General features: G+C 53.5%; 2 protein-coding genes across 16 annotated transcripts in view; both read left to right on the forward strand.

Moving 5' to 3' along the window:
* Window positions 1-7,286, forward strand: part of FLYWCH2 (FLYWCH family member 2) — a 14,554-nt gene extending 7,268 nt beyond the window's left edge. For 2 of the 3 annotated variants that reach the window (XM_023197693.2, XM_023197694.1), the window contains exons 2-4: window positions 3,471-3,566; window positions 4,288-4,707; window positions 6,975-7,286. In XM_023197693.2, coding sequence (XP_023053461.1) covers window positions 4,386-4,707; window positions 6,975-7,075 — 423 coding nt within the window. In that variant the 5' untranslated portion in view covers window positions 3,471-3,566; window positions 4,288-4,385 and the 3' untranslated portion in view covers window positions 7,076-7,286. Of the gene's footprint in view, window positions 1-1,748; window positions 2,581-3,470; window positions 3,567-4,287; window positions 4,708-6,974 lie in introns of those variants that run through there. The other variant, XM_023197692.3, reaches the window with a different exon arrangement.
* An 11,406-nt stretch (window positions 7,287-18,692) lies between these two features.
* Window positions 18,693-23,019, forward strand: part of FLYWCH1 (FLYWCH-type zinc finger 1) — a 43,610-nt gene continuing 39,283 nt past the window's right edge. For 9 of the 13 annotated variants that reach the window (XM_023197688.3, XM_023197690.3, XM_023197689.3 and 6 more), the window contains exons 1-2: window positions 18,693-18,979; window positions 20,992-21,105. The gene's annotated coding sequence lies outside the window, so the exon portion shown is untranslated. Of the gene's footprint in view, window positions 18,980-20,991; window positions 21,106-21,912; window positions 21,983-23,019 lie in introns of all 13 variants that reach the window. The other 4 variants (XM_023197679.3, XM_023197681.3, XM_023197685.2 and 1 more) reach the window with 3 other exon arrangements.

Below are 23,019 nucleotides of genomic sequence, written 5' to 3' on the forward strand. Positions count from 1 at the left end.
CTCTGTCGCCCAGGCTGGAGTGCAGTGGCCGGATCTCAGCTCACTGCAAGCTCTGCCTCCCGGGTTTACACCATTCTCCTGCCTCAGCCTCCCGAGTAGCTGGGACTACAGGCGCCCACCACCTCGCCTGGCTAGTGTTTTTTTTTGTATTTTTTAGTAGAGACGGGGTTTCACCGTGTTAGCCAGGATGGTCTCGATCTCCTGACCTCGTGATCCGCCCGTCTCGGCCTCCCAAAGTGCTGGGATTACAGGCTTGAGCCACCTCGCCCGGCCAAAAAACAAACTATTTACAGGCCAGGTGTGGTAGCTCACGCCTGTAATCTCAGCACTTTGGGAGGCTGAGGCAGGTGGATCACCTGAGGTCAGGAGTTCGACACCAGCTTGGCCAACATGATGAAACCCCATCTCTACTAAAAATATAAAAAATTAGCTGGGCATGGTGGTGTGCACCAGTAATCCCAGCTACTTGGGAGACTTAGACAGGAGAATATCTTGAACCCAGGAGGCAGAAGTTGCAGTGAGCCAAGATCACAACACTGCACTCCAGCCTGGGAGACAGAACAAGACTCCATCTCAAAAAAAAAAAAAAAAAAAAAAACTTATTTACATTTACCACTTTATTATAAAGGACACAGATGAAAATATAAATGCAGCCAGGCGCGGAGGCTGAGCTGGGTGGATCACGAGTTCAAGAGATCAAGACCATCTTGGCCAACATGGTGAAACCCCGTCTCTACTAAAAATATAAAAATTAGGTGGGTGTGGTGGCGCACACCTGTAATCCCAGCTACGTGGGAGGCTGTGGCAGGAGGATCACTTGAACCCAGGAGATGGAGGTTGCAGTGAGCCAAGATTGCGCCACTGCACTCCAGCCTGGCGACAGAGCGAGATTCTGTCTCAAAAAATAAAATAACTAAAATACATATATATTTAAATATATATTATGTATGTCATATATACATATATATTATGTATATAAATGCAGCAGCATGTGTGGGAGGGGCTCAGTTTCCATTCCCATCCCACTCCCAACTCCCACACACCCCTCCAAGGACTCCATGTGTTCCTGGAAGCTCTGGGAACTCTCTCCTTTTGGGTTTTTATGGAGGCTTCATTACATTGGCATGATTGATTGAACCTTAGGCCATTGGTGAACAACTTAACCTTCAGGCCCTCTCCCCTTACTGGAGGTTGGAAGTGGGGCTGAAAGTCCCAACCCTCTAACCCTGCCTTGGTCTTTTGGGTGACCAGCCCCACTGAAGCAGCCCGGGGGCTGCAAGCCATCAGTCAGTACCTAAGCATACAAAAAGACATCATTTTGGAGATTCCAGGAATTTTAGGAATTATATACTAGGAGAGAGGGTCAAAGACCAAATATATATTTCACAATATAAAGAACACAATTTACGTATTTCAGGATTCCCTTCTTGTTACAGCTTAATGAGATTTTTTTATTTTCCTGACTTTTCTCTTTGGATAATTAGTAGTTTAGGTCTGTCTTGTTCCTTTACTATGGGATTTGAATTTGAGATGGGGCTGACGGCCCTTTTTTGTTTTTTTGGGGGGGACGGAGTCTCGCTCTGTCGTCCAGGCTGGAGTGCAGTGGCGTGATCTCGGCTCACTGCAAGCTCCGCCTCCTGGATTCACGCCATTCTGTTTCAGCCTCCTGAGTAGTTGGGACTACAGGCGCCGCCAAGCCTGGCTAATTTTTTGTATTTTTAGTAGAGACAGGGTTTCACTGTGTTAGCCATGATGGTCTAGATCTCCCGACCTTGTGATCCGCCCACCTCGGACTCCCCAAGTGCTGGGGCATTACAGGCGTGAACCGCCGCACCCGGCCTCTTTGGGGCCCTTTTCTGCAGCTTAGAGTTGGCCTGGCTGCAGGGCTGGGACTATGGAATGGCAAGGAGGTGCCTCAGGTGCCAAATATTAGGTTGGTGAAAATTAATTGCGGTTTTGTCATTGAAAGCAGTGGCAAAACCGCAATTACTTTTGCACTAACCTAATATAAGGAGGCGTGCAGTCTGGGGGTCAGAGTGAGTGTGGAGGTCTCGGGGAAGGGCCGCCGGCCTGGAGCAGGCTGCTAGGTCTGGGTCCCTGCCAGCCTTGCGGGGACGAACTGCTGTATCTTGCAGGAATTTACACGCTGGGTATGCAAGAGGCTGCATGTTTTTCCGACTCTAGGAGCGCTGCGGTCGCAGAGCCTACACGGCGGGAGGCGCTAGAGGACCCGGGGTGGACTCGGACGTGGGGTCAGGGATCCTGGCATTTATTCCTGCCCGGACCTCCGGTTCAGGCTGCGGAGCGTGGGAGGCGGGGGGAGATCGGCCGCCAGAGGGACGTGCGCCGGAGCCAATCAGCGTGTGAGGCAGGGCGCTATGTGGTTGGGGCCTCCCGTAACCTGTTTCCGCCGGAGTGGCTGGCCAGGTCATTGCCACCGCAGGTTCCCAGGGCTCCCCAGGTCTCCGGCATCCCCACATCGCCCTGTGAGGCAGATGAGCAGAGCCGGAAGGGCCGCACGGGAGGAACAGGGGTTGGCTTGTCCGGAGGTGGATGGATAACGCGACCCCGATCCCTGCGGTACTCTGCAGTCATGTGACTTGCTGCCTGGCGCATTTCTTCGAGTGCGCACCCCCTCGAGAAGGTGCCCCTGGAGTGGGGGCTTCACATCTGCTTTTGTTTAGTGGTCAGAGGACTACAGAGGGGAGCTCTCAGGACAAGGCCCGCAACCCCCTCCTCCAGCCCTGCATCCTCAGGCCCCTCTCATGGACAGTAGGGTCCTAGAAAACGCCAGGGTACTGGGCATGGACCCCTCAGACCAGACGCATTGGGAGGGGTCCAAGGAGACCATGAGAACCTCTTTTTTTTTTTTTTTTTTTTTGAGACGGAGTCTCGCTCTGTCCCTCGGGCTGGAGTGCAGTGGCCGGATCTCAGCTCACTGCAAGCTCTGCCTCCCGGGTTTACGCCATTCTCCTGCCTCAGCCTCCCGAGTAGCTGGGACTACAGGCGCCAGCCACCTCGCCCGGCTAGCTTTTTTGTATTTTTTAGTAGAGACGGGGTTTCACCGTGTTAGCCAGGATGGTCTCGAACTGCTGACCTCGTGATCCGCCCGTCTCGGCCTCCCAAAGTGCTGGGATTACAGGCTTGAGCCACCGCGCCCGGCCCTACCATGAGAACCTCAAGCCCAGGTTGGGGGATTGGCCCCGAGGGAAAAGTGGGCATCCCTGGGCCTTGTCCTGCCTGGGTCCTGGACAGGGGGCTAGGTGGCTGCCCAGGCTGCAGTCTTCTGTCTAGGCTTAAACTGTAGGCTGGGAAAGTCCACATCATCGGCCCACCACCCAATCGCCCCCCAAAAGACAGAAAGGCCACCCCACACTGGTGCTACAGCACCTCAGGACCGGGTCTCCAGGCCAACCAGAGCCTGGCGCTTGCCCCTACAAGGTTATAACCCATCCTTTCTTCTTCTCTAGGCCAGAAGCCAAGGAGCCCTCAGTGACTGTGGGATCCACGACATCACATCGCTGTCCCCACTGAGCCAGGGCAGCGCCAACACCAGCTCAGACAAGGTTGGTGTGAGAACCAGCGGGTTGGGGAGACTGTAGGCCTCCAGACAGGGATGCAACTGGATCTGGTTGTCCCACCTTCCAGGGCCAGCTGCAGTGCTGTGGTCTGCAAAGTGCTGGCAGGTGCCTGGCCTATGCTCCCTGTGACAACACAAACTGAGCTCATGTCCCCAAAGTGCTTAGCTCTGATGCTTGGTGCCCAGGGACACCGGTGTCAGTTAACATGGACGAAGTACATCAGATGCTGTGTGGTCATGGGCTCTGTGTCCACTCTAGCTCTGCCACTCTGGCTGTGTGGATCACCCTGGCATGCCTCAGTGTCCTCAACTGTGACTGGGTCCATAAGCACAGCCTGCTGTCATAACAGGGGTGGGAGTGGGGACTGGAAACAGTCCACAGGGTGGAAACCCTTTGTGCTCAGCACGTGGGAGGCCCATCGGTAGTGGCTGAGCTCTTAGTCCGTTAGTCACTCTGATGGCCCCTTGTGAAGAGTGTTTATTGTGCACATTTTCCAGATGGGGAAAGTGGGGTTAGATGAGGGTGACATACCCAAGGCTGCCCGGAGAGGAACTGGCAGAACAGAAGCCTAGTTCCATCAGGGCCCCCGCCAGCCTTGGCTCCAGCGAGCAGTGAGGCAGCCCCATCTGCCCACCTCCCTCCCAGAGCCGCATCTAGAGCCCCCCAAGGGCTTCGTCCACTGACGGAAATTTGCTTCCTTCCTTAGGACGGAACCGCTGGACTCCAGGTTGCTTGCCTGGGAGTAGGAGAAATCCACCTGCTGGGGGCTGAGCGTGGCCTGAGGGACAGGCCCTGGATCCAGGGATGCCCCTGCCCGAGCCCAGCGAGCAGGAGGGCGAGAGTGTGAAGGCTGGCCAAGAGCCGTCCCCCGAGCCAGGCACAGAAGTCGTCCCGGCAGCCCCCAGGAAGCCCAGAAAGTTCTCCAAACTGGTCCTGCTCACAGCCTCCAAAGACAGCACCAAGGTGGCGGGGGCCAAACGCAAGGGCGTGCACTGTGTCATGTCCTTGGGGGTGCCCGGCCCCGCCACCCTTGCCAAGGCCCTCCTCCAGATCCACCCCGAGGCCCAGCGGGCCATTGAGGCAGCCCCTCAAGAGCCTGAGCAGAAACGCAGCAGGCAGGACCCAGGTGAGGCTCCACAGCGGCCCCCCAGGAGAGCTTGGCACCTCCCAGGGTGGCCCCCACAGCCATGCTGGCTCCATCAGGCCCTTCTCCCTGTTGTGCAGGTCCTCGTTCCCTGACTTTGACCACATGTGGGGAGTAGTGGCACAGGGGTTAGGGCACAGGCCTGGGCATCCCCCAACCTCCAACCCTGCCTCTGAGTGGTCTTGCCTCTCTGCGTCTATTCCCCACTCTGGAATGCGCTGCCCACTGACTCCTTCACACGGGAGCATCTGAGGGTGTGGTGGGGCCCACAGGCAGCTGCTGGCAGCTTCAAGGTCTTGGCTTGCAGCTGCTCAGTGAGGGTCTCTAAGGCCAGGAGCTTGATGGGTCACCTTTCTATATGTTCTAGAAAGCTCCTGTTGTCTCACTCACTGTTCAGTCACTTAGCAACATCCACTGAACAGCAGCTGTGTGCAGGCTGGGCTCTGGAGACTCGAGGCACGCAGGATGAGACCCCCCAGCAGACCAAGGCGGTGACCTCAGCCTGGCTCTCTGGGGCTTCACCTGCCCTTCCTACCTCCTCTGCCCAAGCAATCACCCCCCGACAAGCCTCCAGGGAGAAAGAGCTCGGGGCTCACAGGTCCCGTGGGGGAGTGGGACTGGGGGTGTGGCCCCAGCTGCTGCAGGCTGGCTGGAGGTGATGGGTCAGGTTCATTCCCTCTGCTTTGCTGTGGGAGTGATGCGATGGATGGAGACACTGAGCGTCTTCAGCCCCTGCTCCTACTCCCCAGGGCCCTTGGCTCTACCCCTGCTGTATACTAGACATTTCTGTCATCTAGACTTGGGGGATACAGCCAGGTGGGGCATGGTAGCAGAGATGGGATGAGAGCAGGGCTGCCCCTTTCCCTGCACCCAGCTCTCCCTGAGGTGGCCCAGGCCCTGCCCCGCTGTCCCCTGCAGGAGGACAGGCCCCCTCCTGGCCCCACAGCAGGGCCTCAGGTCCACAGGTCCTGCCTCTGGGCTCTACCAGGGCAGGCAGCAGTGGGGGCAGGGCCCTAGGCAGCAGAGGAAATGGGCTGGGTACACCTTTTGAGCTGGAAGTTCCAGAGAGATAGGGCAGGGGGCTGCCCAGTGGGTGGGAAGAAGATGAGTTGGGGTTTCTTCCCGACTAGGAGTGTGCTCTGCCATGCCCTGAGAAGAAGAAAAGTCGTAGCAGGTGGCCTTGGCTTGTGACCTCTGTACAGGTGGCCCCTGGGGTCAGCCAGGATACTCAGACTGGCAGCCCATTGTAAGAAAAAGGGGTGCTCTTAGGGTTCCTTCAGTTTGCTGGCAGTGCAGGGACCCTGCCTCACTGATGAAAATTGAGGGGTGAGTGGCTGTGAGGTCACACAGCCCCATAGCCTCCCCGGGGCTGAGACCCCAGAATGCCTGAGATGGTGGTGTCCAAAGCCACAGGCTTGGAGCTCTCAGGGAACCTAATGGACCCCTCGGCCTCCATTCCTTTGCTGGAGTTTCAGGCCTGGTGTGAGCAGTGCTGTGGAACTCAGAGGGACCCCGTCCTCCCAGAGCTGGCGGGAGTGCCTGGCTCTCACTGCGAAGCCCCCACCATCCAGTCCTGGATGACACAGAGAGCCTCTGTGTGTCTCCCTGGCTTCTCCCGCCAACCTTGGGCAGAGGGTACAGTCCCCACAGCCTGTGGGAGGCAGGGCTCAGAGGAGTGAAGTCACCACCCTGAGGCCACCAGGAGGTCCCTGCAGAGGGCAGAGGGGGTTGGAGTTTGGCTCAGGGTCTGTTAGCTCTGTGGAATGAGACCATCTCAAGGTCTTCCCAGCCCCTTTGAGACTCCTGCTTACTGCTGGGATCCATCTAGGCCCTTTGTGAGAATTGGAGCACAGCTATCTTCTCCAGATGAAAGGCAGAGCAGGGCTCCATCAGGCCCCAGGGGTCCCGCCGGCAGTCACCCTCGAGCATCGACCACCCCTACCTGCCAACTCCTCCGTCCTTCCATCCCCACCCCAGGTCCAGCAGAGGCGTGGGCGGCTTCCCACAGTGCTCAGCACAAACTTGGCCTCATGTTTCCTGGAAATGATTTTAGCAGCTTTTGTGGCCCTGGGCTGGTGGCCTTGGAAGCAGTATCCCTGAGTGGCAGTCACTTCTCAGTCAGGCAGAGGCTTCTGGCCCTGGAACATCCACTGGTTGGGGTGAGAGTGAGGCCTGGTAGACCCCCAACACCCAAGCTCAGCCCTCCCTTCTCCATTGACACCAGCCTGATCCACCCTCTTCTCTTGCAGAGGCAGACAGAACAGAAGACAGTGGATTAGGAGCGGGGCCTCCTGAGGCTGCTGGGGAGAACTCCGCCCCCTGCCCTGTGGCAACTGGCAAGTCCCTGTAACCTTGACAACAGTGCATCCTCCCAGGCCACCAATCCAGCCATAGGCTCATCTCTGTCCGCAGGGCTTCTGGGGCCCAATCGGTGAATCTTTGCTTTCAACATTGTGTAATTTCTTTCTTTCTTTTCTTTTTAGATCAAGTATAAGTTACTTTTGTAAGCAGAAAAGTACTTTCAAACAAGAATAAAAGAAGCTGTTTGCTAGACCCCATAATGGGCAGGTTTTAAACATTCCAGGCTTCTAGGTCCTTTGAGGCTCAGCTCTGATGCCACCACCCCTGGGTCTCCCCACCCCAGCCCTTACCGGGCCTTTCCAGAGTGCCCCTTAATCACTGCCCTCCCTGACCCAAGTCTCGCTTCCTCCATGAAGCCTCCCAGGCTGACAGCTCCCAGGCACTAAGGCAGCTCAGCCTTGCTGAGAATGGTAGCTCCAGGATTCTGCTGAGGGAGAGGTAGGCCTGCAGCTCATGGGTGGGTTCAGGGAGGAAACTGACAAAAGCACATGCGGCCTGCCTGTCATGTTCTTTCCAGGGGGTTTGTGGGCTGAGGGAACCGGAGTTCCTGTCCTGGTCCCCTGGGTGCCACCCCTGCTGGAGGGGAGATGAAGGAAGCACAGCTACCCTACTTGAGCTCTCAAGTCAGCGAGCCTCCGAGAGGCTTCCCATGCAGTCCTCATTCTTTTAAAACTGTCTCTGGGCTCAAGGCAATGTTAGGGTTTTGTTTGTTTGTTTGTTTGTTTGTTTGTTTGTTTGTTTGTTTTGAGGTGGAATTTCACTCTTGTCGCTCAGGCTGGAGTGCAGTGGCATAGTCTGGACTCACTGCAATCACGACCTCCCGGGTTCAAGCGATTCTCTTGACTCAGCCTCCCAAGTAGCTGGGATTACAGGCGCCCGCCACCATGCCTGGCTAATTTTTATATATTTAGTAGAGATGGGTTTTCACCATGTTGGCCAGGCTGGTAGTGAACTCCTAACCTCAGGTAATCTGCCTACCTCAGCCTCTCAAAGTGCTGGGATTACAGGCATGAGCCACCATGCCAGGCCCTGATTCTATATTCAAATGGCTTCTGTGTTCTCCACCATGCTTTCTCCTTTCCCAAGTGTTTCTTTTGTTTGTTTGTTTTGTTTTGTTTTTTGAGATGGGGTCTCACTCTGTTGCCCAGGCTGGAGTGCAGTGGTGCGATCTTGGCTCACTGCAACTGCCACCTCCCAGGTTCAAGCGATTCTCCTGCTTCAGCCTCCCAAGTAGCTGGGACCACAGGTGTGCACCACCATGCCTGGCTAAGTTTTTGTATTTTTAGTAGATATGGGGTTTCACCATGTTAGCCAGGCTGGTCTGGAACTCTTGACCTCAGGTGATTTGCTCGCCTCGGCCTCCCAAAGTGCTGGGATTACAGGTGTGAGCCACTGCTGGAGGCCTGTTCCCAAGTACTCTTGGCTATCTGTTCTTGTCAGATGTTAAGGACGCCTGAGGATGTCAGGGCAGGACGTGTCGGGTGCAACCTCAAGAAGTGGGAGTGAGGAAGAGGAGGCTGGGATGGGTCAGAGAGCAGGGTCACTGTGGGGCACCCCTGCCCTGTACTCGGTGTGGCACCATCAGGCCCCTCCTGCTGTTGCCTGGGAAGCCTTACCTGGCAGTGAGGGGTGACTGTGCAGCAGCAGGGCCAGGAGCTGGGGAGCATTTTTGGTGCCCCCTTAAGTGGAGTTGGGGGAACAGCAAGGGTGCACCTGGGCCTGAGTCTTTCAGTGGCGTTGGCAGTTGGCCAGGAGGAAGATACATACTAGGGAGCTGGAGCCTGCATACTGGGCCTGGCCACAGCACTGTTTTCCTCACCCTCTGGTTTTATTTTTAAACATTTGGAGCATAAAAGTTGCAGGAGCACGCAGGGCATACTGCGTAGCCCCCCGGCTCTCCTTCCGTCTCTCTCTCCTCTTTTTTCTCTCTCCCTTCCTCTGTCTCTCCTCCACACACTTCTCTTTTGCCAAACCATTTGGAGAATGCAGGCAGCAGACTCCAAAACCATTCTGCCTCCGCCTCTGAGCACAACCTTCCCAGTCATAGCCATGTTAACGTGAGTCTGCCTGAGAGGATCACCGCTGGTTCTGTGACGTCACCCAGCGTCATCCACACGACATCCCAGTGAGCAGTGAGGACAAAAATGGCCAGGTTAGGACCCCATGTTGCCTTTTTTTGCCACCCATATCCTGGAGCCCCTCTCCTTCTGTTCTTTATTTTTTATTTATTTATTTATTTATTTTTTTGAGACAGGGACGGGGTTCTGCTCTGTTGCCCAGGCTGGAGTGCAGCAGACCTTCCAGGCTCAAGCAATCATCCTCCCACCTCAGCCTCCTGAGCAGCTGAGACTACAGGCAGGCTTGGCTACTTTTTTGAGTTTTTGAGGAGATAGGGTCTCGCTATGTTGGCCAGGCTGGTCTCAAACTCTTGGGCTCAAGTGATCTTCCCATCTCGGCCTCCCAAAGTGCTGGGATTATAGGTGCAAGCCATCGTGCCTGGCCTAGTGTTAGCAATTTGATATTAAAATTGAACTTATAGGCCGGGTGCAGTGGCTCATGCCTGTAATCCCAGCCTTCGAGAGCTGAGGCGGGCGGACCAGCTAAGGTCAGGATTTTAACACCAGCCTGGCCAACATGGCGAAACCCTGTCTCTACTAAAAAAAAATAAAAAAATTAGCCAGGCGTGGTGGTGGGTGCCTCTAGTCCCAGCTACTCGGGAGGCTGAGGCAGGAGAATGGCTTGAACCCAGGAGGTGGAGGTTGCAGTAAGCTGAGATCATGCCACTGCACTCCAGTCTGAGTGACAGAGCAAGTCTCCATCTCAAAAAACAAATAACTTTTTAAAAAATTGCAATAGGCTGGGCGCAGTGGCTCAAGCTTGTAATCCCAGCACTTTGGGAGGCCGAGACGGGTGGATCACGAGGTCAGGAGATTGAGACCATCCTGGCGAACACGGTGAAACACCGTCTCTACTAAAAATACAAAAAACTAGCCGGGCGAGGTGGCGGGCGCCTGTAGTCCCAGCTACTCGGGAGGCTGAGGCAGGAGAATGGCGTGAACCCGGGAGGCGGAGCTTGCAGTGAGCTGAGATCCGGCCACTGCACTCCAGCCTGGGCGACAGAGCGAGACTCTGTCTCAAAAAAAAAAAAACAAAAAAATTGCAATTAAGGCCGGGCATGGTGGCTCACGCCTGTAATCCCAATACTTTGAGAGGCCAAGGCAGGTGGATCACCTGAGGTCAGGAGTTGGAGACAAACCTAGCCAACATGGTGAACCCTGTCTCCACTCAAAAATACAAAAAATTGGCCGGGCATGGCAGTGGGCATCTGTAATCCCATCTGCTCGGGAGGCTGAGGCAGGAGAATCACTTGAACCCCGGATATGAAAGTTGCAGTGAGCCAAGATCATGCCATTGCACTCCAGCCTGGGCAACAAGAGCAAAACTCCATCTCAAAAACAAACAAAAATGCAATTATGAATATTCATTCACATTTTAGATCCAAACACAAATTTTAAAACATTAATTTTTTTTTTTTTTTTTTTTTGAGGCAGAGTCTTGCTCTGTCGCCCGGACTGGAGTGCAGTGGCCGGATCTCAGCTCACTGCAAGCTCCGCCTCCCGGGTTTACGCCATTCTCCTGCGTCAGCCTCCCGAGTAGCTGGGACTACAGGTACCCGCCACCTCGCCTGGCTAGTTTTTTTTTTGTATTTTTAGTAGAGACAGGGTTTCACTGTGTTAGCCAGGATGGTCTCGATCTCCTGACCTCATGATCCGCCCGTCCCGGCCTCCCAAAGTGCTGGGATTACAGGCTTGAGCCACCACGCCCGGCAAAACATTAATTTTTTAAAGTAAATTGAAAAATTTAAAAATTCTGCTGCTTTCTTGCCCCTTCACTTCTTGGGGACCTTGATATACAGGCCCAAGCGGGATCTAGTGGTAAATAGGTCACAACCCCGCCCCCTGCAGAGCCACAGAGGAAACAGAAATCCCTGACTGATGAATCTATGAACCTGAGGCTAAGGACCACTGAGGAGTCTGGGTGCCCCGGGATATATGACAAGAGGCCGACCCAGTGGGGGCCAGCCTGGGCAACATAGTGAGACCCTGACTCTACAAAACAAATATAAAAATTAGCCAGGTGTGGTGGTGGTGTGTGCCTGTAGTCCCAGCTACTGGGGAAGCTGAGCCAGGAGGATCACCTGAGCTCACCTACAATCCAGCTACTCAAGAGGCTGAGGCTGGAGGATCGCTTGAGCCCAGGAAGTCAAGGCTGCAGTGAGCCATGATGGCACCACTGAGCTCCAGCTTGGGCGACATGGTGAGACCCTGTCTAAAAAAATGTATATAAAGTGGATTTTTGGAGCAGGGGATTGCAGTAGGAGCTAACTCAGTTCACTCCACGCATTGACCTGGTATTGCAGTAGCTCCAAGAACGGTGTACCCCTCCCGTATGTGTGGTTGCTGAGTGTAGATGTCATTAATTTTAATTTTGAAAGAGAGAAAAATTACAAATTACCTCCAGTAATTCCACTACTTAGAGGTAAATTTTTAAAAACTATATGTGTGTGTGTGTATATATATACTTTTTTTTTTTTTTTTTTTTTTTTTTTTAGCCAGAGTTTCACTCTTGTTGCCCAGGCTGGAGTGGAGTGGTGCGATCTTGGCTCACCGCAACCTCTGCCTCCCGGGTCCAAGTGATTCTCCTGCCTGAGTCTCTCGAGTATGACATACATGCATGCACCACCACACCCGGCTAATTTTGCATTTTTAGTAGAGACAGGGTTTCTCCATGTTGGTCAGGCTGGTCTCGAACTCCCGACCTCAGGTGATCCGCCTGCCTCAGCCTCCCAAAGGGCTAGGATTACAGGCGTGAGCCACTGTGCCTGGCCAGAAAATATATATTTTTTCAATTTTTCTATTTTCAGAAAATCAAGGTGATGCCACACTTGTTGAGACAGTCTCGCTCTGTCGCCCAGGCTAGAGTGCAGTGGGGAGATCTCGGCTCACTGCAACCTCTGCCTCCCGGGTTCAAGTGATTCTCCTGCCTCAGCCTCCCGAGTAACTGAGACTACAGGGGCACGCCACCATGCCTGGGTAATTTTTGTGTTTTTAGTAGAGACGGGGTTTCGCCATGTTGGCCAGGCTGGTCTTGAACTCTTGACCTCAAGTGATCTGCCTCTCTCCACCACCCAAAGTACTGGGATTACAGGTATGAGCCACCGCGCCCGACCCACACATTTTTTCATAATGAGTTACAAATGTGTTCCCTTGTATGAATGCTGCACATCCTTTTTGCTGCTTGATGCCCACTGCAGGGATGCGTGAAATCCACCAGCTCCAATGGCCAGACACATCCCAGTTGCTTCCAGGTTGTAAGCAATCCTGAAATAGCCTTGTTATGTTCCTAGGACAGAGTTCTAGAAGTGAGATTTCCGCAGTGGAAGGATGCAAGTTACATTCAACCCACGGCCTGTGAATGCTGAACTCTCCGGCAATTTGTCAACACCTGGTTTTATCATCAAGAAGAAAACAGTAATAACGCATCCTCCGCTTGGCCCTTGCGTGCACAGCCTTTGCGCTTTTCACCTCGAGGTCTCATTTTCCTTGGACAGCACTGAGCGCTGGGCAGGGCCTCATCCGGGTTCAGGGCCGAAATGTGGAGACATTCTGGCCGATGCTCCTGGCGGCCAGGGGAGGATGCGCGCGGACTCAGCGGCCGTCCAACAGCCTCCCCAGGACCCAGGCAGTGCGGTTCCTCCCCGCAGCCTCCGTCCCGCTCAGCCCACTCGCCTGACCCCCACCCAGGCTCCTTAAGGCCCAGACATTGGCTCTAAGGTGCCTTCTGCAGGGATAGGAGGTGGGCGACTGGGAGGGATGGAGGGGACCTGTGTGTTGACACTGCGGGTGGCAGCCGTTGGAGAATTGCAATGGGGTCCACATTGTCGCAGCCCAGGGCACGAGCCGCAGCCCCTCCTCCCGTCCCGCCTCCGCCAAAAGGCGCCCGACTCGGACACACGGCGTCCCCGTGGTTACCATATCGACTGCTTTTTGGTCTCCCCACCCTACCCTTTAACATAAACTCGACACCAGGAAAGGCATCTTGGACGATTTTGGTCCCCGAGGGTCCCAGTGCGGAGGGCAGGGAGGGAGGGAGCGGTGTGGTGCAGGGGGATACAGAACGCGGAGGACGACTGGGGACTGGGGAGGCGGGGACGAAGAGCGCTCGGAAGAGCCGTGGTTCCGGAATTGGGGGGAGCGGATTTCAGAGGAACCGCAGGGGATGTGGACAGACTTAGGGAAGGAAGGGCTCCCAGAGAGGAAGCGGGCGGCTGCAGGACACAAGAGGTGCGGGACGCAGGAGGCCGCGGGTCGTGCGGGAGCCCAGGGCACCTCGACATGGACCTGCCAGACCTGGGGCTCCCCCAGCGGCTGCTTTAGAGCGAGAGGAGGTGGGCAGGCCGTGAGGCGGGGGCGCGGGGTCTCCCAGGGTAGAGCGGCGCCCTCCGCGAGCCAGTAGATGACGCGCAGCCAGAGGGAGGCTCGGGTGGGGAGAAGGGTGCAGGCGGATCGGGACGACCCCGGGATGATAGGAGAGCCGCAGTGAGCCCAGGGCGCGGTGCTGGGGCCGCTTTGGCCGCCGCCGCCAAGCATCACAGGAAAACAGCAACCAGGAACCTGCGGCTCCTAGCGCTTGGAGTCAACACGGTACCGCACCGCGTTGCTGGAGAATGCCAAGTGTATTCTTGTTGCTGGAGAATGGCGCAAGGTGGGCCAGTGAGGGGCAGCGGGGAGGGCGGGGCCCGTGGGTGGGGGTGGGACCAATGGGCGGGGACCGAATCAATGGGCAAGGGGTGAGCCTATGGTGGAGGGCCTGGACCAATGGGAGAGTGCTGGACATCAATGGACTGGGGCTGAACTAATTGGCGGGGCGGGGCCAAAGGGAGGTTGAGCCAATAGAAGGTAGCGGAACCAATGGGTGTAGGGCGGGGCTGGACCAATGGGCAAGGACTGGACCAATGGGAAAAGGAAGCTTTCACCTCGTGGAGTGCTCAGGGGATGAAGGGAGTATTTCCTTTGTCCAGGTTCTACTTTGACATAATTTCTCACCTACAGAAAAGTTGCAAGAATCCCAAAAGGAGGCTGACTGGGGTGGCTCACGTCTGTTTCCCAGTGCTTCGGGAGGCCAAGGCGAGAGAATCGCTTGAGCTCAGGAGTTTGAGACCAGCCTGGGGAATAGGGAGACTACGTCTCTAGTAAAAATTGAAATTAAAATTAAGACCAGGCGGGGTGGCTTACGCCTGTAATCTCAGCACTTTGGGAGGCCAAGGCGGGCGGATCACTTGAGGTCGGAAGTTCAAGAACAGCCTGACCAACATGGAGAAACCCCGTCTCTGCTAAAAATACAAAACTAGCTGGGCGTGGTGGCGCATGCCTGTAATCCCAGCTACTCGGGAGGCTGAGGCAGGAGAATCGCTTGAATCCAGGAGGCGGAGGTTGCGGTGAGCCGAGATCACGCCATTGCACTCCAGCCTAGGCAAGAGCGAAACTTCGTCTCAAAAAAAAAAAAAAATTAAAAAATTAGCCGTGGCGGTGGTGCACACCTGTAATCCCAGCTACTTGGGAGCCTAAGGCGGAAGAATCGCTTGAACCCGGAGGCAGAGTTTGCAGTAAGCCGAGATCGCACCATTGCCCTCCAGCCTGGGCAACAAAGCGAGACTCCGCCTCAAAATAATAATAATTGCAGTGGTCTCAATGATGTAAAATTAAAGGTAGTGATTCATTTTCACAAAGATTGACAAGAAAGATGACAACTGGAAACTCAAGAGACCCAGAGGTGGCAAAAGAATATTGAAAAGGAGTAACAGGCAGATCGCAGTGGTTCATGCCTTGTAATCCTAGCACTTTGGGAGGTCGAGGCAGGTGGATCACCTGAGGTCAGGAGACCATGCTGGCCAACGTGGTGAGACCCCATCTCTACTAAAAATACAAAAATTAGCTGGGCGTGGTGGCACGTACCTTTAAGCCCAGCTACTTGGGAGGCTGAGCCAGGATAATTGCTTGAACCAGGGAGTCCGAGGTTGCAGTGAGCTGAGATCGCACCACTGCACTCCAGCCTGGTGACAGAGCAAGAATCCATTAAAAAAAAAAAAAAAAAAAAAAAGAACAAAGTTGGAGGACTCACACTCTGGGATTTCAAAACTTACAAAGCAACAACAATCAAGACAGTGTGGTACTAGCCAAGCGGGCAGATCACTTGAGGTCAGGAGTTCGAGAGCAGCCTGCCCAACATGAAACCCCGTCTCTACTAAAAATACAAAAATTAGCCGGGCGTGATGGTGTGCAGCTGTAATCCCAGCTACCTGGGAGGGTGAGGCAGGAAAATCCAGGAGGCAGAGGTTGCAGTGAGCCGAGATCCCGCCACTGCACTCCAGCCTGGGCGACAGAGCGAGACTCTGACTCAAAAAGTAAATAATAATAATAATAATAATAATAATAATAATAATAATAGATACATGGCAGGGCGTGGTGGCTCACGCCTGTAATCCCAGCACTTTGGGAGGCCCAGAGTGCAGATCATCTGAGGTCAGGAGTTCGAGACCAGCCTGGCCAACATGGTGAAACCCTGTCTTTACTAGAAATACAAAAATTTAGCTGGTCATGGTGGCGGGTGCCTGTAATCCCAGCTATTTGGGACGCTGGGGCAGGAGAATCACTTGAACCCAGGAGGTGGAGATTGCAGTGAGCCAAGATCGTACCATTGCACTCTAACCTGGGCAAGAAGAGCAAGACTTCGTTTCTAAATAAATAATAGATACATCAATGGAATAGAATCAAGAACCCAGAAACAAACCACATTTATGATCAATTGGTTGTCAACAAGGGTGCCAAAGGTAGGGCGCGGTTGCTAGCACTTTGGGAGGCTGCGGTGGGTGAATAACTTGAGCCTAGGAGTGTAACACCAGCCTCGGCAGGATAGAGAAACCCCGTTTCTACAAAAAAATACAAAAATTAGCAGGGTGCTGTGTTGTGTACCTGTAGTGCCAGGTACTTTGGAGGCTGAGGCAAGAGGATCAATGGAACCCAAGAGTTTGATTGAGGCTGCAGTGAACTGTGATCTCACCACTGCACTCCAACCTGGACGACAGAGGGAGATTCTGTCTCAAAAACAAAACAAAGAAACAAAAACAGCATCCTGGCCAGGCATGGCGGCTCATGCCTGTAATCCCAGCACTTTGGAAGACCAAGTCGGGCAGATCACCTGAGGTCAGGAGTTCAAGACTAGCCTGGACAACATGGTGGAACCCCGTCTCTCCTAAAAATACAAAAATCAGCCAGGCATGGTGGCGCAGGCATGTAGTCCCAGCTACTGGGGAAGCTGAGGCAGGAGAATCGCTTGAACCCGGAAAGCAAAAGTTGCAGTTAGCCGACATAGCACCATTGTACTCCAGCCTGGGTGTGACAGTCAGACTCCTCTCAAAAAAAGCTGGGCATGGCCGGGCGCGGCGGCTCACACCTGTAATCCCAGCACTTTGGGAGGCCGAGGCGGGTGGATCACAAGGTCAGGAGATCGAGACCATCCTGGCTAAGACCATGAAACCCCGTCTCTGCTAAAAATACAAAAAATTAGCCGAGCGTGTTGGCAGGCGCCTGTAGTCCCAGCTACTGGGGAGGCTGAGACAGGAGAATGGCGTGAACCCGGGAGGCAGAGCTTGCAGTGAGCCGAGATCACACCACTGCACTCCAGCCTGGGTGATGAGCAAGACTCCATTTCAAAAAAAAAAAAGCTGGGCGTGGTGGCAAGTGCCTGTAATCCCAGCTGCACAGGAGACTGAGGCAGAAGAATCGCTTGAACCCGGGAGGTGGAGGTTGTAGTGAGCTGAGATTATGCCACTGCACTCCAGCCTGGGCGACAGAGCAAGACTCCATCTCAAGAAGAAAAAAAAAGTAATTAAGTTCTGCTACTTTTTTTTTTTTTTTTAAACAGGGTCTTGCTCAGTTGCCCAGCCTGGAGTGCAGTAGCATGAGCGCAGCTCACTGCATCCTCAAACTCCCAAGCTCAAGTGATCCTTCCACCTCAGCCTCCTGAGTAGCTGGGACTACAGCGCATCACCACATCCAGTTAATTTTTTATTGCTCCTCTTTTATTTTTTATTTTTCTGTCGAGAAAGAGTCTCACTATGTTGCCTAGGCTGGTCTCAAACTCCTGGGCTCAAACGATGCTCCTGTCTCAGCTTCCCAAGTTGCTGGGATTACAAGCACGAGTCACTGTACCTGGCCAACATGGATGAACTTTGAAAGTGCTATGCTAAGGCTAGGTGAAAGAAGTCAGTCACAAGAGACCACATATTTGTTGCATGATTTCATTTATACGAAATATGCAGAATACGCAAATCTATAAAGACAAAAAATAGATCATATGACTTAGGGCTGGGGTGATTAGCAAATTGGAGGGTGATGGCTAAAGGTTTCTTCTTGGAGTGATAAAAGGTTTTAAAACTGACTATGGTGCTGCTTGCACAACTCTGTGATTATAGTAAATATCATTTAAGTGTACACTTTAAATGGGAGAAATGTATGGTATGTGAATTATATTTCAATAAAGCTCTTACTTAAAAAAAAACAACAGTAAACTGATTGTTAACATAGTTTTATGGGAAACTACAATATTTTTCCAAAGAAACTTAGAGAGAACAGTGACATAGTTTTACATTTTTGCAAATATCTTTCTTGCTGGCTTAACAGAAGACTACTGGCTGTCATACCTGCTTCTACATTCAATGTGTTACATCACACGTCATGCAGCCTTTGTAATACTATGTAATATTTCTGCTTTTTGATTTTTTTTTTTTTTTGACATAGTCTCACTGTCGCCCAGGCTGGAGTGCAGTGGCGCCATCTCAGCTCACTGCAACCTCCGCCTCCCGGGTTCAAGTGATTCTCCTGCCTCAGCCTCCCAAGTAGCTAGGATTACAGGCGCCCACCACCACACTCGGCTAATGTTTGTATTTTTAGTAGAAACGGGGCTTCACCATGTTGACCAGGCTGGTCTTGAACTACTGACCTCAGGTGATCCACACGCCTCGGCCTCCCAAAGTGCTGGGAATACAGGCATGAGCCACCGCCCCTGGCCCAGGTATTTTTTGTTGTTGTTGGCTTTCTGATGTAAGAAAGAACTGTCCCTTCTCCCCCATTGACTTATTTCCTTCGGTTTGGACTCGTATCGTAGTCAAGGTTATAATCCGTTGCTATCGCTGTTTATTTAAATATCACACTGGCTCCGCTCTGGGGTAGGGTCACTGGGGGCGTCAATGAGATGCATGAGAATCGCCTTTCCACGGGCTCAGGAAACTGACAGGCCCAAGGGTGCATCTCAGCAAGCGCTCCGCTTCCTGCGGGCAGCCTCAGATCCTGGGGACCGTCCTGGGGTCTCAATTAAGCGCCCCCTACTCCAGCCCCTTTACGCCAAGAACGTCCCCTCCAGCAGCGCCGTCCTAGCTCCGCCCCTGGACGCCGCCGTCCATTCTCGGGATGGCCCCGCCTTTTCAGTGAGTTACGTCCCCGCCCCCATGCGCTGATAGGTCAGGCCTGCGGCTCGGCGACGCGCAGGGAAGACCCGGAGGAGCTGATTTCCCTGAGGAACGAGCCGTGCGGTCTTGCTGCGCATGCTCGGAAGGAGCCCGCCTGGGCGTTCCGCAAGGCCGGCTCCCCGGCGGGGTCGCGCGCGCGGTCACGGGGCTCGCTCCTGAGGGGCAGGTCAGGGCTGGGAGCTGGCGCCGGGGTCGGGGTGGCGGCGACTGCCTGGGCCGAGAGGTCGACCCCCGCTGCTGCAGCGGCAAAGGCTGAGGGACCCGCCGCGGCGCTGTCGCCGGAGAGGGAGGGCCCCGCTGCAGTCGGTGAGGACGGGCCCCTGCGGGCCGGGAGAGTCCCGCGTCCCCGGCGTGGACGCGCCCCCGGCCCGGCTCTCCCGGGGGTCCCGAGGGCTGCGGGTGCTGGGGAAGGGTCTGCGTCTCGGCGCTCAGCCGCCTCCTGTGGGGTGTCCAGCGATTGCCTCCTTGCTCCTCGCTCCTCCTTCCTCACCCCACCCCCGGCCCCTGTCCTGAGCCCGACACCACCACATCAAGGACCCCAGCACTCGCCCTCCGTTCCCTGGCGGTGTCCGCCGCGCCCAGCACTGCCTTCCTGAACCCGCAGCACCAGCCCAGTCCCACGATTGCAGCTCGGGCGGTCCCAGTGACCTTGCACTTTTGCGGGTCTGGACGCACCCCGCTCCGGCTTCTGACTCTATGGATCTCCGGTGACGGCTTTCGAACTTTGCTGACCCACAGCCGACACTGAGAAATGCCTTTTACGCGTGTACTCTGCGCCTGTGGGTCTGGATGACTGAAGCACAAGTTTAAAGGGAGACGCTTGTTTAAGCTCACATGACGCAGCTGGATCTGTTCGGATTCAATTCCGTTCCATTCTCTTCCACCCGGTTCCAAAAGGCCGCGGCTAACCCATGGAGCCTGCACATAACGGGTCTGACGTAGTTGAAACCCTCTCTCTAAACCCTGCCCGTTGTTCCCTTTATTCCTTGTACTGGGAGGAAATTGAACTTCCATAGTCAGATAATCATGTGCAAACTCCAATTCCAAAGAAACGGCTTATTTTTATTTTCATATTTCTGCTTTTCAGGGCCAATATGATTTCCAGGGCTTGATCTAGATTTTCTTGTGTGATTCTATCATGTTTCTCTTGTTCCTCTCCCAAATGCTACTGGCGGGACGTGTGGAAGGAACAAGGCTGAGGTTGGGGCTACATTGCGGAGCGTTTATGACACCCAGCTGATGATGCACTAAAGCTGGAGATGGAGATGATTTAACTGGGGAGAGACAGTCTGAAAGTTAAGCTTTAGGAAGAGTGGCTGTCAGCACCCTATATGGAGAATTGGAGTGGATGCTTGCCATAGCTGGCAAGATCGTTCAGAGGCTTTGGCTTGGGCTAAAGAGGTTGTGGTAAGGGGGTGATGTCCTGAGGTGGTGGGAATGGAAAGGAGAGGGAAGATAGGTATATCAGCCATAAAGGGAGAGAGATTTGAGGACGCATTAAGCTATGGGAAGGAGTAAATAAACTTAGCTAAGATTATGATGGAGGGTGATTGGGGAATACCCGGCGGGGGGGGGGGGGTCTCATTGGCCAAGCTCTCCCTTTCTGCGCCCTCTGATTTCTAAGTTGCTTTGGAGCTGTGGCTTTCGGGCAATTTTGCACCCCAGGAAACATTCTGCAATGTTGATGGTCACAACGTGTGGTAGGGCATGACACTAGGATCTGGCAGGTAGAGACCGGGGGTGCCGCTGAACACCCCACGCTGAACAGTACAGCCTCCCACAGCCTAATCATCCGGCCCAAAATGCCGAGATCGTGCTGAGATCGTGAAACTCATTTTGAGTAAATTTTAATTATCTGGGCATCTCTGCCACTTTCAGCCTCTCCAGGAGGAATGTCTGTGTGCACCCACTGAGTGTGTGCTATCACCATAGGGGTTCATGTCCAAGGCAAGTGCACCTCCAATGCTCATGGCTCAGTTGTGGGTGGGTGGGAGGTGGGTAGACATTGGAGTCATCCAGGAGTGCTTTTTTTTTTTTAATTTTGTAGAAATGGTGTGTGGAGGGGTGGTCTCGAACTCCTGGTCTCAAACAGTTCTCTCACCTGAGCCTTTCAAACCGCTGAGATGACAGGTGTGAGCCACCTTGCCACCAGCCCATTCAGAAGCTTTTTAAACAAAGCGCCTTCCCTCCTCCCGCTCCTATCCCTCAGCACCCCTGCTGTACCTGGATACAGAATGCCTTGTTCTTGTGTAACACTCGACAGTTCATGGAATAATTTCACTTGCGTTATTTCATTTGCCACTTTTCTTTCTTCACAGGTGAAACCAGCCCAGAGAAGTTACGAGATTTCCCCCGGGGTCTCCTGCCCAGCAAGCCCGCGCCGTGACCCAGGTGTGGGAGATGATGGTGGCGTCTCTCGCTCACGTGTAAAGGTAATTCTGTTGCTCCTTCAGCTGCCAACAGAGCCGCCTGGTTTTCCAGCCTTACTGATGAGAGTTTGGACCTGTTGGTGTCTGAGAGACACCTGACAGTTGCTGACATGTGACCCTTAGGTCTACACTGAGCCCTGTGGCCCCTGGCAGGACCACAGTGTCCCAGCAGGCCATCTGGCATTGCACTCCAATTGCTCCGCACCCACAGTTCTGGGAGATGGGGAGAGACGATGACAGTGATGCACCATAAACTGAGACTTTGGAGCTTTCCATGCACATCTGCTGGCCCGTGCTCCATTCACTTAAGAAATCTGTACTGAGTGTGGCCAGGCATGGTGGTTCACATCTGTAATCCCAGCACTTTGGGAGGCTAAGGCGGGCAGATCACCAGAGGTCAGGAGTTTGAGACCAGCCTGGCTAACATGGTGAAACCCTGTCTCTACTAAAAATACAAAAAATGTAGCTGGGCGTGGTGGTGGGTGCCTGTAATCCCAGCTACTCAGGAGCCTGAGGAGCAGAATCGCTTGAACTCAGGAGGTAGAGGTTGCAGTGAGCCGAGATCGAGCCACTTCACTCCAGCCTGGGTGACAGAGTGAGACTGTATCAAAAAAAAAAAAATTTGTACTGAATGAAGATTGAACATCACAAAAGAAACACATTAGGGCCCCTGTATCTACTGCAAAACAAGGGGTATCCACTGTAAAAAAAATAAAATGCACTTACAGTAACAAAAGTTTCATAAAATATACTCATTTTTTGTTACATGCACTGAAAATTTCTTTTTTTTTTTTTTTTCCCCTGAGACAGAGTCTCATTTTGTTGCCTAGGCTGGAGTGCCGTGGTGCAATCTTGGCTCACTGCAACCTCCATCTCCCAGGTAGGTTCAATCAGTTCTGCCTCAGCCTCCTGAGCAGCTGGGATTACAGGCAGGCACCACGCCCGGCTAATTTTTTTGTATTTTTAGTAGAGACAGGGTTTCACCATGTTGGCCAGGCTGGTCTCGAACTCCCGAGCTCCAGCTTACTGGCTCTTTAACAATAAGTGAAATCTTTAACATGTGTTTGTTTTATATGAGTATAAAAGAGTTTTATTTCCTTTGTTTTGGTCTAGGGCACTGTTTTTCAAACTGCTTAGTCATTGGTGTTAAAATCATTAGGTTACAGTCAGCAATTTTTAAAATTACATGGGCTGGTCGTGGTGGCTCACGCCTGTAATCCCAGCACTTTGAGAAGCCAAGGTGGGCAGATTACGGGAGGCACAGGCAAGAGAATGACTTGAGCCCAGAAATCGGAGGTTGCAGTGAGCTGAGATCTAGCCACTGCTCTCCAGCCTGGGAGACAGAAGAAGACTTTGTGATGGGAAAAAAAAAAAAAAGAGAGAATCCAAAGAATAATCTGGAAGATTCTAGATCAGGAATATTGAAGTGAATGTGCAAATGGAGGCAAAACTGGCCTCTTCCACAATGGGGGAATTTATTTACATGTCTATTTATTTTATTTATTTGTTGAGACAGGGTCTTGCTCTGTTGCCCAGTGCAGTGCAGTGGCGCGATCTCAGCTCACTGCAAGCTCCACCTCCCAGGCTCACGCCATTCTCCTGCCTCATCCTCCCAAGTAGCTGGGACTACAGGTGCCCACCACCATGGCCGGCTAATTTTTTTTGTATTTGTAGTAGAGACAGGGTTTCACCGTGTTCACCAGGATGGTCTCGATCTCCTGACCTCGTGATCTGCCCACTTTGGCCCCCCAAAGTGTTGGGATTACAGGTGTGAGCCACTGCCCCTGGCCGTATTTATTTAAATAGAAAAAGAGAAGCCAGGCCTGGTGGCTCACACCTGTAGTCTCAGCACTTTAGGAGGTCGAGGTGGGAGGATCGCTTGAGCCTGGGTGTTTGAGGCTGTAGTAAGCCATGATT

Source organism: Piliocolobus tephrosceles, chromosome 17 (genome assembly GCF_002776525.5).
Source record: "Piliocolobus tephrosceles isolate RC106 chromosome 17, ASM277652v3, whole genome shotgun sequence".
NCBI classification, from domain to species: Eukaryota; Metazoa; Chordata; class Mammalia; order Primates; family Cercopithecidae; genus Piliocolobus; species Piliocolobus tephrosceles.